Here is a 14,422-nt window from a genome sequence, read left to right on the forward strand (position 1 = left end):
CTGCAGCACGCTGGGTTAACACTTTCATTGAACTACCTACTATGACCCCAAGATCTTTTTCCATCTCAGTCTTAGCATATAGTTGAAGTTGGGATTTTTTTGTTCTGGTGTGCATCACCTTACACTTACCAGCGTTGAACTTCCTTTGCCCCCATTGTTGCCCACTCACCCAATTTGTGGAGATCCTCCAGGAGCTCTTCACAATCATCCTTGGTTTTTACCATCCTGAATAATTTTGTGTCATCTGCAAACTTGGCCACTGCACTGCTCATCCCTAGTTCCAGATCATTTATGAACAAATTAAATAGTACTGGCCCCAGTACAGATCCTTGTGGGACCCCACTGCTTACTTCCCACCATTGCAAGAACTGCCCATTTATCCCTACTTTTTGCTTCCTGACATTGAACCAATTTTGAACCTGTCATCTTATCCCATGACTGCTAAGTTTACTCATGAGTGTTTGGTGAGGTACCTCGACAAAATCATTTTGAAAGCCCAACTATATAATGTTTACCAGGTCACCAGTGTCTGTATGCTCATATAGAGGCTGTACCGTCTCCTTTTCAGGATGAATATAAATGCATATCTATATATCTAATCTCCAACAGATGGCGCCGTGTGGATACTTAGTCCCAGGAAAAGGAAGCTCCCTCTGGCCCAGGAGCTTCTCCTACATACTCAGTAGACTTCCTGTATCTGCAGAAAAATGCAAAAACTAAGAAAATTCCTCCAGGGATGGCTGAATTCCCCCCAAAACCTTTTGAAATGGCTTCTGCAGGGATCTGCTTCAGACACCAACTGTGAGAGAGAGGTTAGAACGTTCAGGGCGGGGGGGGGAGGAAGAGGCTTCTAACTGGCTCTGTGAGTCAAAGGGTGTGGGGGAAGGGCCCTTTTCCAGGCCTCCTTTGGCTTTTCAGGGAGGGAGGGAGCCTTGGGGCCTGGCCTGGGGAGTCCCTAGAGGTTTTGAGGTGGGATTGGGGAAGGGAGAGGCCTCAACTGGGTATAATGCCACAGAGTCCACCTTCCAAAGCAGTCATTTTCTCCAGGGAGACAGATCTCTGCTGCCTTGAGTTCAGTTGTAAGTCTGGGGGGGGGGTTTCCTTCAGGCCCCCCTTAGAGGTTGCCAAGCCTAGGCCTGCCAGCCCTTTAGGGTTGCCAGGTTCCCCCCCTGGCCACCGACAGGGGATTCTGGATAAGGTTGCCAGGTCCAGGCTGGGAAACTCCTGGAGATTTGCGGGAGGAGCCTGGGGAGGACAGGGACCTCAGTGGGGTACAATGTCACAGAGTCCACCCTCCAAAGCATCCATTTTCTCCATGGGGAGTTATCTCTGTAGTCTGGAAATGAGCAGGAATTACAGGGGATCCCCAGGTCCCACCTGGAGGCTGGCATCCCTCGGCAGCACCCTCTGGGTGACTTGATACCACCTGATTTGCATGACTCAAGTAGGCCCAGCTGCTTGCTACTGTTCATCAGTAGCCACCTTATGAAAGCCGGTGCGGTGCATCAGTTAGAACTTCAGATTAGGGTCTGCGAGACCCAGGTTCAGATCCCTATCTTGCGGTGGAAGCTGACTGGGTTATTCTGGACCAGTCACATACATTCAGCCTAGCCAACCTCACAGGGTTGTTGTGCAGATAAAAAGGAGGAGAGAATAATATAAGCTGTTTTGGTCCCCACTGTGGAGAAAGACTGTAATTTTCCTAGGTAGAGCCTGTGGGGGAGGGGTGTGGAGATGGAAAGTTGCAGACAGAGAAGCAGATAAAGGTAGGTTGGCTGTTGGGTGGGAAGGAAATTGTGTTGCCAACTCCAGGTTGGGAAATTCCTGGACATTTGTGAGGTGGAGCCTGGGGAGGGTGGGATTGGAGGAGGGAAGGAACTACAGATCAGTATAATGCCATAGCTGGAGGAGAAAAAGAAAAAGGGGGGGGCAGAAGGGAGAAAGAGGGTGAGAGAGGTAGAGGGAGACAGGAGGAAGCAAAGGTGTGAGGAATAGGATAACCGTTCCGCAAGTTTCTTGCGGGTCTCCACTTGTCAGTTCTAATTGTCAACCTGATCTCTTCCATCACCTCTCTTTTTCTTCTACACTTCTTCACTTGTGTCTCTTTAGGGGACTGTTTATCTTTATTGGTGTAGCTGTTTTGTGTTTTTAAACTTTTTTTAACTTGTTTGTAACATCCAGCCTAATGGGTTTTGTGAACTCAAAAGCTCACACTCTCTTATGTGCCATTTGGTTGGTCCTGATGATAGGGTATTATATGTATTGGGTTAAAAACTGAATACATAGAAAAATTACTTATTTTTGTCTTCATTGTGACATCATGAACATGTCCTGAAAAGCATATGCTCGAGTAAATGTTGCTCATTTTTATGGTGCCCCACCAAGTTTTCCCAGTGAATTCCATGGCCAAGTGGGGGGTTGAACCCAGGTCTCCCCAGGCCATTCTACTTACTACACCACGCTGTCTCTGCATAAGGGAGTTTTAGCATCCAACCTATTCTAGAGTTGTAGGCTCCAACCCTAAATCTGTTCTTTTATATTAGAAAAACCAGGGCTATTTTTGGGCAGAAACGCACAGGAACGGAGTTCCGGCTGGCTCCCAAGTTGACCACGCCCAGCAGGAGCTCATTAGCATAATAGGCCACACCCAACAGCAGAAACTCATTAGGATTGGCTACATTAGGGGTGTGTGGCCTAACATGCAAAGGAGTTCCTGCTACAAAAAAGCCCTGGGTTTTGACAACAAACAAGGTAAACAGAATAAGAAGCAAAAGGTGGGTGTGGCTGGATAACCACACTTCTGGTAACATGGGGGTGCGGCCTAATGGGCTAATGAGCTGTGCTGTCAGGGGTGTGGACTAATATGCTAATGAGTTCCTGTTGTTGGGTGTGGCCTATTATGCTAATGCGTTCCTGCTGGGCTTTTTCTACAAAAAGAGCCCTGAGAAAAACCATCATGCTATTGTAAATTTACTAGAGGATACCTTGTTTTATATAAAGAACTAACAACCTGTTCATAAGGATTGTATTTGGAGTTTTCATCTCTTTGCTTGTTCCTACACTCAGTCTTCTGCTTATGAAAAAAAAAAAGTTAGAGTATGTATGGTATGTACAAACGACACAACCTGTGAACATATGAACCCATGAACAAAAACGGCAGCTGTCGGATCTAAATTTAAACCAGACGGCTTGCTCATGTCCCATTCTAACCCAAGTGCAGAGCTCCAGTAGAATTCTTGCTGGAAGGTGCAGAAGTAAATTCTCTTTGGGAAGTATTGAAAAGCAAAAATTCGGGACGTATTTTGTTTCTGTCATGTTTCTTCAGTTTTTCACAGTAAGTATTCTTTGTTCTTCCGGGGAGTAAAGGCAACTGGTTGCAAGTTTCACTTTGGGTAGCGTATGCTTTATAAACCATTCAACTTTTGAAAATGGTGGTAAATAGGATTAAAGTAGTTGATGTGTGTTTGAAATTTCTCAAAGCCTTTGAGGATTGAGTTATGTGGGTTAAAGTATTAGGGAATATATTCATTAGTGCCTTTTTTGCAACTTATTTAGTCATTAGAATATTGGTAGCAAAGCTATTAACGCGATGTTACATCATCTCCTGGGAACATTACTGACCTTAGTATCACACAAGATTGCCATCTAGAGGCACTAATGATAAACCATGGAAAATAAATAATTAGCAAACAATTTTTAAATGCTTATAAGGCACACTTCAGAGACTCCTTTTGGTAAGAGACTTCGTTGTATATGGGTTGTCTGCTGGTGAGAAAGGGAGGGATCCTTTTTGAACACTAAACAAGGGACATGCTGAGGATCATGGGACCTGCATGTACAAAAGCTATGAAGCATGGGGGCTGTTATAGGGAGGGGAATTAGGCAAGACTGAGTAAAAAAGCTGGCTGGATCCAACCCATGGAGATAAAGATGGGCATATGTTCACACAGTTCTCCAACTCCAGTCTGAAATAGTGTCATCTAGAAACAGGTTCATCACATGGCAAGCTGTTTGTGTAGAGTGTTTTGATTTTTAGTCTGTGGCAATAAAATTAGTGAAATGGGTCATTATCAGTATATCCAGTTCTCATGGGCTCAGCAAAGGATACTTAAATCTGAAGATTGGGGGCATGAATAAAGAAGGCAGTGCTTTGCAAAAACTTAAGAAAAGCCTCAGGTTTGCAGAAAAATGTGAAATCTTAAAAAAACAAAACACTGCAGGATTTACCCCCCCCCCCGAAGCAGTGCCTGTAGCTTTACAAAAGGAATGCCCTCAGTGGTTGTTGATAAGCAGCCACAACAGTATTGTCAGGCTTCAAGGCTTGGTTTCTAACAATGAAAGACTGGCAGAGGGGCAGGGCCCTTTCTGGAGCTGTTTTGGCCTTTGAAGGCAGGCTTGTTCGGGACCAGGCCTGGTAGAAACTATTGGGCAACTTGATACCACACAACTTGGCATGGCTCACCCAGTTCTGGCTGTTTGCTACAGTTCAACAGTGGCCACCCCGCAAAGGCTAATGTGATGTAGCAACTGCAGTTTCAGACTAGGACCTGGGAGACCCAGGTTCCAGTCTGCATTCTGCCATGGCACTCACTGGGTGATGTTGGGGCACTGACACACTCTCTCTGCCTAATCTACCTCACAGGGTCATTGTGAAGATAAAATGGAGGAGAATGATGTAAGCTGCTTTGAGTCCCCATTGTGAGGAAAGGTCGAGTTAAAAACTAGCTGCGGGGGGTTGGGGGGTTGGATTAGGGCTCTGTCCCCCTCCCCTCTATGTTCTTTCCCCAGTCAGAAACCAGCTCCCCCAGCATCCTCTGTTTTCATGTCTTTTCTCCATCCTAATGCTAACAGCAGTTTGGAGGAGAAGGTTTCTTTTCAGGGAGATGGTGGGAACAGTTCCCCACCAGTGTTCCCTCTAAGCTGAGTTAGTGTGAGGTAGCTCACAGTTTTTTAGCCTCCGGCTCACACATTTTTGTCTTAGCTCAGGAAGGATGGCTCCAGAGCAAACTAATTAATGCAGCAGCCAAATCGCTTGCTCACCACTTTAATGCCACCAGCTCACAAAGTAGGATTTCTGCTCACAAGACTCCACATCTTAGAAGGACCATTGTTCCCCACCACCACTTATTCCCCAGTCCAACTCAGCTGTTTTTAAAGTCTTGAACAATGTTTCAGGGAATCCAGTCATGTATCCCTGATGTAGCTGGCCCTAAGATAAATGACTTTTGCTCATGGTTTTCTCCTTCACTACCTGTGCGTAATGTAGAGGTAGTCAGTCTAGCTCTACTTTGATTTTTTTAAAAAGCAAAGATTTATAGGTAAGTTAGAAAGTAACAAGTGGGGGACTAATGAGGGAAACTTATTTCCTCATCCCCCCCCCTTGCTTTTCCTCTTTCCTTCCCCCTGCCCTTCTAACAGCTTTCTGTCCTTGGCAGCCCTTCCCCTTTCCTGATGTCTCTCCCTCTTTCCCACCTTCCTTCCTCTCTCTCTCTCTCTCTCTCTCTCTCTCTCTCTCTCTCTCTCTCTCTCTCTCTCGTAGTCTGTACACACACACCCATCACTCACCCAACGTTTCCTTTTCCTTCCCCATTGTCAGCTTTTCCTGTTTTGCTTCTCCTCCCTCCAGCTTTCCTTTCCTTTCTTTTCTTCCTATCTTTTATTTATTTATTTATTTATTTGATTTTTATCCCGCCCTCCCGCCGAAGCGGCTCAGGGTGGCGTACAACAACATACAATAAAACAACTCATCTAAAACAATCAATACAAACATTAAAAACATACTTTACACTCAATAAAGCTTATTCAGAATGGCGACTATAAAGTGCTGCATGCTCAATCCAAGTTGTCAAACGCTTGGCGGAATAATTTTGTCTTAACAGCTCTCCGGAACTGGTAGAGATCCCGGAGGGCGCGGATCTCGTGGGGGAGCTGGTTCCACAGTACAGGCGCTACCACGGAGAACGCCCTGGTTCTGGTGGATGTTAATTTGGCATCCCTGGGGCCAGGGAGAACTAAGCGATCTTGTGACTCGGATCTCAGTGCTCTTGGGGGAACATACGGAGAAAGGCGGTCCCGCAGGTAGGCAGGCTCCAGACCATAAAGGGCTTTAAAGGTCATAACCAGCACCTTGAAGCGTATCCGGAACGCTATTGGCAGCCAGTGCAGCGCCCTCAGCACCGGCTGGATGTGGTCCCTCACCCTCACCTTTTACCTTTTTTTGGTTGTTTTCTCTCCACATGCTGACACTTACTAAGGCTCGGAATCCCTGACAAATGTTGGCTAGGGGTAGCCTGGTAACCCCCCACCCACCCAATTGCTGCCAAGATCCGTCTGTGTAGTCTGATGCGATCTCAGAGGCATTCTTTTCCTAAAGAAGCAGATATTGCTTCTATGATTTTAGTTTTTAAAAACATCACAATGTGTGTGTGTAGATATGAATACACACACACACTTCTTGTTTTTATGCAAACCTCAGGTTGCCCCAGGCTTGTAGAAAAATACACCCAATCTGTGCGTGGCCCCATTTTTGACCCACACTTTGAAGCCATTGTTCTGACTGGTCATGGGGAAAATGGGGGAAAGGCACATTTAATTCAAGCCAAAGCTAAGGTTCATTTCAGGTGCATTCTGCATAATGAGATTATTCAGGACAGCTGTACCTGGAGGCAACTTCCCTGTCAGATGACTAAGAGTCATGAGGTGTTATGATTTGCCTCCTCATTAAGGACATTCTTTCTTACCTACACATTCATTGTCAGAGAAATAGAAGGTGGCATAGGACTGCTTTCGAGAAACCTGTGTTTCAGCTATGTGAACAGAATTCTTCTGTACCTGCTAGTAGTATGTGGCAGAAACTTGCAGTTTATTGTGCCGAATAATTTATTACCTGTTGAACTGGAAGGTGAAAATTAAATGTTGCAGTTTCACAAAGTGAGTCTGACTCTTCACGACCCCCATGGATCAACATCACACCAGGCCCTCCTGTCCTCCGTCGTCCTCTGGAGTTTGCTTAATTTCATGTTCGTTGCATCAATAGCACTAACTATCTCATCCTTTGCTGTCCCCTTCTTCTTTTACATTCAATCTTTCCCAGCATCAGGGCCTTCTCCAATGAGTGCTCCCTTCTCATTTGATGGCTAAAGTATTTCAGCTTCAGTATTTGGCTTTCTAGGGAACAGTCAGGGTTGGTTTCTTTGAGGATTGACTGATTTGATCTCCTTGCAGTCCAAGGGACTCTCAAGAGTCTTCTCCAGCACCATCATTCAAAAGAATCTATTATTTGGTGCTTGGCCTTCCTTATGGTCCAACTCTCGCAGCCATACAGTACTACTGGGAATACCATTGCTTTGACCATACGGACTTTTGTTGCCAGGGTGATGTCTCTACTTTTTATTATGCTGTCTAGGTTTGCCATCGCTTTCCTCCCAAGGAGCAGGTGTCTTTTAATTTCATGGCTGCAGTCACTTTCTGTCACTGCTTCCATGACTTCCCCTTCTATTTGCCAAGGAGTGATGGGTCCGGATGCCATGATCTTAGTTTTTTTGATGTTGAGTTTCAAGCGAACTTTTGTGCTCTCCTCTTTTATCCTGAGCAAGAGGCTCTTTAGCTGAGGCCAAAGCACTTCCCTGTGGGCCTTTTTAAACTGGGCTGTTACCCATGCAAAGTAGCTACATGTGTTGTGCTCAGCATCCTGTTGAAATCAGACCTAAGGTAAAAAAGGGAGGAGAGATCCAGCCAGACAACTGTAAACATATGACAAAATGGCTCTTATAGTCCAATTATTTGTGAAAACTCTTATTAAAAGCATCTTTCTTCCAAATTTGCACGTTATATTGCTTGGGGAGAAGACTTCTCTGTGATTCCCACTGGATTGTGGCATCCCCCCCCCCCCGGGGGTAATGTTATTCAACATCTATATGTGCCCCTTTGCTAAGTTAATCCAGAGGTTTGGGCTAGGGTGTCACCAATATGCAGATGACACCCAGCTGTTATCTGTTAATGGATGGATGGCCAGACTCAGCCCCAGATGTCTTGGACAGGGCTTTGGGGGCCGTGGCTGGTTCGCTGAGGCAGTGTCAGCTGAAGTTGAGTACTGCAATCAGGGATCCCGAATCGACTGGTCCTCCCGAGCATAAAGGAGGCCAGACTGGTGACAACCAGGGCCTGGGCTTTTTCGGTGGCGGCTCCACTCTAGTGGGATGAGCTCCCAGAGGAGACCAGGGCCCTGCAGGACCTCTTACAGTTCCACAGGACCTGTAAAATGGAGCTTTTCTGCCAGGCTTTTGGAGCCCCCACCACCCCCACTGCTGTTACCATTGGGAACACCAACTGACATTGTATGGCAAAGAGCCCTGATCCACTGGACCCCTAATAACTGCACGAGCCGATTCCCCCCCTTTATGACATCTGAAGAGTCTTTTTATGACATCTAATGCAGACCAACGGTACTGACGCATAAGACATACTTTATTATTATATTTGGTTTTGATATAGTATTTTAATGTTGTATTTATTATCTATATGTATTTTGGAATTTTATCTGTTGTAAGCTCCCCTGAGCCGGCCCCAGCTGGGAGGGCGGGATAAAAGTTTAACAAATAAAAATAATAAAATAAAGTTAAATCCATCAAAGACAGAGGTCCTATACCGAAGTCACAGGGCGCTAAATATGGGAATTCAGCTCCCAACTCTGGGTGGGGCACTAATGTCACCAGTGCCAAGAGTGAGGAGACTAGGAGTGATCCTGGATGCCTCTATCGGTGGATTGCCAAATCAGCCTTCCTCCATCTTCGGCAGGTTCATCAACTAGTCCCCTACCTTTCCTCCAGCAACTTGGCTACAGTGATGCACACAATGGTCACTTCCAGGTTAGATTATTGTAACTCACTTTATGTGGGGCTACACTCGTACCTGATTTGGAAGTTGCAGCTAGTACAAAATGTGGCAGTGCCGCTGTGGACTGTGATGTCTCCTCGGGCACACATTTGCCCGGTTATGTGCCAATTACACTGGCTGGCAATAGAATTCCAGATCTGTTTCAAGGTATTGGTCGTACCCTTTAAAACCATATGTGGCCAGGGACCAACATATCTACGGGACTGCCTCTCCCCATATGTGGCCCAAAGAGCTCTATGCTTTGTAGACCACCATCTGCTGGAAATCCCTTGCCCTAAAGACGTCCCAATGGAGCTAAATGAGCTCCCAGTGGAGATCAGGGCCCTGCGGGATCTATTACAATTCTGCAGGACCTGTAAAATGGAGCTATTCTGCCAGGCCTTTGGTTGAGGCAGTGGACATCCAATTAATCTGGCCCCTCCTGCTTAAGCAGCCCTCTGTGTCCGACAGCCCTACCACTCTGAGAACCTGGACCATTCATGCCTCTATCTACTCAGACACCACAGGTTTTTGAAACTGCCATATTGTGACTGAGTTGGACTTTTGAAATAGTTGTCTCTAGGTTTTTAAAATAGTTTTATGTTTTATCCAATATCTTGTATGTTGTAACCCACCCTGAGCCCGCTGCCATCATTCTCAAAACTCCCTGCTAACCTTGCGGTTCTGAGTTAGAATCCTTACTGCAACTGCACATTTATGTCCTTCCTCAGAAAGGCCTGCAAGGGGGTCCTATCCAAGAGACCCTCTGCTTCACTTCAGAGGCAGAATGCCCTCAGACATGTTCAGACCATTCCCCCTGGGCTCTATGGTTGATGATACATAAAGCCAAACACAATCACGGGTGGTGGTAAAACAGCTGAGGGCTGGAACCCGCTGTCCATTAGAAGGTGGTGGTGGCAGCGGCGGCGGTGGGTCTTCCTGACTTTCCTTTCCCCCAACCCTTTCATTCCTGGAGTCATGCAGATTAATACCCCTGCATGTTGGGAGGCTGCACTGGGAAGGGGGCAAATTACTCTCTTGTATCACTTGCATCGGTAGTGTTTCACTAATGGAAAACAAAGAAGGGGATGGTTTCACCCCATCCCCTACTGCAGCCTTCCAACCCATATGGCTATTTCTCCACGTGGGTCCTGCAACCTCAGGAATAGCTGATGAGAGGAGGGAAGCTGAAAACATTGGGGATCCCTACATGGTCCTCACACTGAAGCCAACCCTGTGAGTCCTTTACTCATCTCAAGTTTCTCTGCTTCTTTTTTCTGCCTTCATTGGGCCTCACTGTCTTCAATCTTTTTCAGGCAAGCCCAGAGTCACCCAAGCCTAAACAGGAGGATTCCAAAAGTCGAAGTGCTTTGTTAGCTCAGATCCAGAGAGGCACTCGCTTAAGAAAGGTAGTACAGACCGATGACCGAAGCGCTCCTGAGATTGAAAGTAAGTCTTTAGATTTGGGACTTCTCAAGCTAGTGGGCACAGCAACGTTTCAATTAATAAACTCTTTGGTAGAAGGAACAATGTATGTTGTATGAACGGTGATTTATACTTGGCCAATTATGTATGATGTAAACTACTATTATTTTTGTCACACTTGGCAGCTTAACATGACCAGTTCCACTTTCCCCCCAAAGCACCAAACCTTTATTTTCCCCAAACCAGCCCATCAACTGGTATTAGTGTGTTGAAAATACGTTTTGAATCCTGATATGTTCCTTTTTGTAAATTTCTCACTCCCCCCCACAATCTGAAATGTTGCCAAGCAGATGCTCCTTTTACTGTAGACATGACCTCATTCATGATTTACCCTTTTTGATCAGCTTTTTTCAAGCCCATTTTACATGCTCTCTGTGGACTTATGAACTGTTTATTAGTTTAGCTATTTTTTGGTCCTCTAGAGGAATGACTGTTTTCTCAAGTCACATAGAAAATTCAATTATCTTTTTCTCTGGTCAGAAACTATTCCTAATGCTTAAGCAAAGCACATAGTTTGCCTGGAAATACCCAGGTAACATGAGTGGCTCCATTTTGAAACCCTTTAACCAAAAGGATTGTGGCAGCAAAGCATGCTTTAGTGACTCCCATTTGCCCAGGCAATCACCCCCCCTTTAGTACTTTTGATCCATATTCTTTTACAAATCTGATTTTTTTTTTAAATGACATATGATCTTTGATTTCATTTACACTAAATTAGTCTTTAAAGAAATCAGCACCATCCTTTGGTTTTCAATCCATTGCCCACCTGTACCTAAACACTTTTAGTTTTAGATTAACTGTGTTAGTCTGAAACAGCAGAACAAACGTTGAGTTGAGTGGTACCTTTAAGACCAACAAAGTTTTATTCAAGGTCTAAGCTTTCATTTTGACATATTTATTTTACTACATTTTGATTTGTTATGATATTCTTTGCTATGGGACTATTTCATGTTTTATATTCTTATATTATGCAATGTCCTTAAAATATGTTTAACAAATGATGTTCTATGCTTCTCACCTTTCCCTTTGTCCTTTTTAATTTTGTATCCCCTTAAATGGTAAAATAATAATAATAATAAAAAAAAGGTATAAGCTTTCATATAAGCACACAAAAGCTTATATCTTGAATAAAACTTTGTTGGTCTTAAAGGTGCCACTGGAATCAAACTTTGTTTTACTTTTGATTTTGTTACCTGATACTTCAGGTTTCTGATATATGTTGACTCTTCCATATAAAGCTACCAATAGGATTACAAATGACCTGAAGCTATTTCTGAAGATCTCAAACAGGGAACAGCTGACTGCCCTCAAGGTATAATACTTGTGGGTGTGGATTTTTTTTCTTTAAAAAAGAGGGAGTCAGTGCTCATATATAAGGTTGCACTTGTTTCCACCAATTCTCCACTCTGGAGTTGGGAAAGCCCCCCCCCCCAGGTGCAGGTACTCAGTACCAGTGAGTGCCACCACAAAAAAAGCCCTGCTTGTGGAGATGCTGCATCTTTCTAACATTCTGACATCTCTATTTTATGGCTGGGAAATGTATATCATAAAGTAGACAACCATTGTTACAAAACCAACAGAAGTTATCTTGGCTGTTCACTAAATAAGCATTAACACATCATGGGCTAGCAGATGAGGACCATTTAACTTAAAGTATTGGGTTACTTTACCTACTGGTCACTAGGGAAGGGAAAGACCACATCTGTTGGCATTTCCTACCTGTGTTTGTACACCAGAGGGTGCTATTTTTTAGGATGCCAGAATCCCTTTACTGCTGTTGCAATAGTACATGCTAGTAATTGCAGAGAAAGGTAAGGCAAAAATTGTTCCCTGTAATTCCTGAACCTTGGTAGAAAACAGCACATCATTAATGGCCTTTTTGTCATTACAGACTCTAGAAGAAGGGCCAGCAGAGAAGGAGGAAGCCTAGGAATGGGCAGAAATGACGTCCCTCAGGCATTAGGAAGCCTCTTTGCGGATGGTTTTCCTGTACTGAGACCAGTAGGCCAAAGAGATTTGACAGGTAAAAACATTTTTCTAGTTAAAACCCTGGCACTAAATCTGTTTCCTTTTAGGTGCCAGGTGAAAATATTTTTTTTCTCCTAAGCTTTTGCTTTAGGGTTCCATCCATTTCCATTTTATTCTGTCTAAGCCCATTCTACCACTACTGAATGTTGTTAGCTCATAGATTGCTGTAATTTGAGTTGTAGGCTGCCATAATTCTTATTAATAATTGTCGTGTTGGATTTTTTTGTTATGTAATCTTATTTATTTATTTATTATTTCAATTTGTATCCCGCCTTGCCACAGAACTGGCTCAAGGCGGCTAACAACATTAAAAACACTAAAACAATAAATACATTAAAATACAATAGAGTATAAATACAACTGCCAAAGCAGTTGAACAGTACTAATGATGATGATGATGATGGCAGCATACAATGTTCAAACAGAGGCGATAACCAACCGATGTTTCATGTAGGCTGAGATTTATTCCGGCGGCGCATTCGTCAGTGGCGCATTTGCCAGTGGCCCACTCATCAGTGGCGGCTCCTAATCGAAAGCCTGGTGAAAGAGCTCCATTTTGCAGTCCCTGTGGAACTGTAGAAGGTCCCGCAGGGCCCTGATGGTATCCGGGAGCTCATTCCACCAGCGTGGAGCCGCCACTGAAAAGGCCCTGGCTTTAGTAGCAGCCAACTTGACGTCTCTCAGGCCCGGAAGAGTCAAGCGGTTCTGTGTTCCTGACCTCAGTGCTCTCTGGAGCACATGTGGGGAAGGGCGGTCCCTCAAGTAGGCAGGCCCCTGACTATATAGGGCTTTAAAGGTCAAAACCAGCACCTTAAAATTGATCTGGTAAGCTATTGGCAGCCAACTTCAGCATAAGTTGGATGTGGTCTCAAATAGAGAGACGCATCAACAGCCTGGCCACCGCATTTTGCACTAGCTGCAGCTTCCAGATCTGAGACAAGGGCAGCCCCATGTAGTCTAATCTTGAGGTGACCATAGCATGAATCACTGTTGCCAGGTCATCATGCTCAAGGAAGGGAACCAACTGCCTAATCAGCTGCAGATGGTAAAAGGCTGTCTTGGCAGTGGCTGCTACCTGGGCCTCCATTGTTAAGGTGGCATCCAGGAGCACTCCCAAACTCCTAACCCTTGGCGCTGGCACCTGTGGCACCCCATTGAAGGTGGGGAGTGGGGTCCCTACCCCTGGTCCACTCCAACTCAGGCACAGGACCTCCATCTTTGTTGGATTCAATTTCAATCGACTCAGTCTAAGCCAGCCCGCCACGTCACAAAGTGCCCGCTCCAGGTCATCTGGGGTAGAGTTGGACTGACAGCCCAACAACAGATATAGCTGGGTGTCATCTGCATATTGATGGCACCCTATTTATTTATATTTAGATAATAGACTGTATGCTTTGGCATTAAAGAAGATGAACTCTAGTTAGCACAACACCGTATGACAGTTCCCTTTGACAGGCTCTCTACAATGTGTTTTCTTAGTAATGACCTTCCTTGTGCTGTGATAGCTTCCCTATCAAACTATAGAGATGTTTTCCATCTGTTTCAATCAAAGGCTGCAAGAATTTTAAGAAAAAATGTACTGAAAGATGGCAAAGAAACGAAGTTTATATGGGCAGCCTTGTAAACCTGCCAAGCTAAGGAACCCAGTAGCACTGGGGATGGAGGAAATCACACTGCCCATACCATCTGAATCTACTTCCAACCACTGGATGTGGCAGCTGCCTCTGTGCTCTGTAGAGAGATATACAAGAGCTTTTGCCGTAGGCATTGGGGTAGGAGCTGTGAATTTCTGTGAGTCATCACTAAATATCACTGTAGGGTTTCCGGTGACTGTGTCACCACTTGCACTGCACCATTGGAGTGGTAGGCAATGGGAATTCTTGGAAAGATAGCCATTTCCCCACAGGGCCGGAAAAATCCTGTCATCAGTATTTTTGATCCATGTACTTATCCCAGAGTAAATTGCTTTGGAAGCCTGAAATAATAATAATAATAATAATAATAATAATAATAATAATAATAATAATAATAATTT

At 44.7% G+C, this 14,422-nt stretch overlaps 1 protein-coding gene across 1 annotated transcript; it reads left to right on the forward strand.

Annotated features, from left to right (window-relative positions):
• Window positions 1–3,233: 3,233 nt before the first annotated feature.
• On the forward strand, window positions 3,234–12,445 carry WIPF3 (WAS/WASL interacting protein family member 3). Its single transcript, XM_015429689.1, has 4 exons — window positions 3,234–3,334; window positions 10,191–10,323; window positions 12,251–12,382; window positions 12,435–12,445. Exons 1-4 carry the CDS (start codon window positions 3,314–3,316, stop codon window positions 12,443–12,445), a joined length of 297 nt encoding a protein of 98 aa, XP_015285175.1. The 5' UTR covers window positions 3,234–3,313.
• The last annotated feature ends 1,977 nt before the right edge of the window (window positions 12,446–14,422 follow it).

Source organism: Gekko japonicus, unplaced genomic scaffold, assembly GCF_001447785.1.
Source record: "Gekko japonicus isolate JY-2015 unplaced genomic scaffold, Gekko_japonicus_V1.1 scaffold767, whole genome shotgun sequence".
Lineage (NCBI taxonomy): Eukaryota > Metazoa > Chordata > Lepidosauria > Squamata > Gekkonidae > Gekko > Gekko japonicus.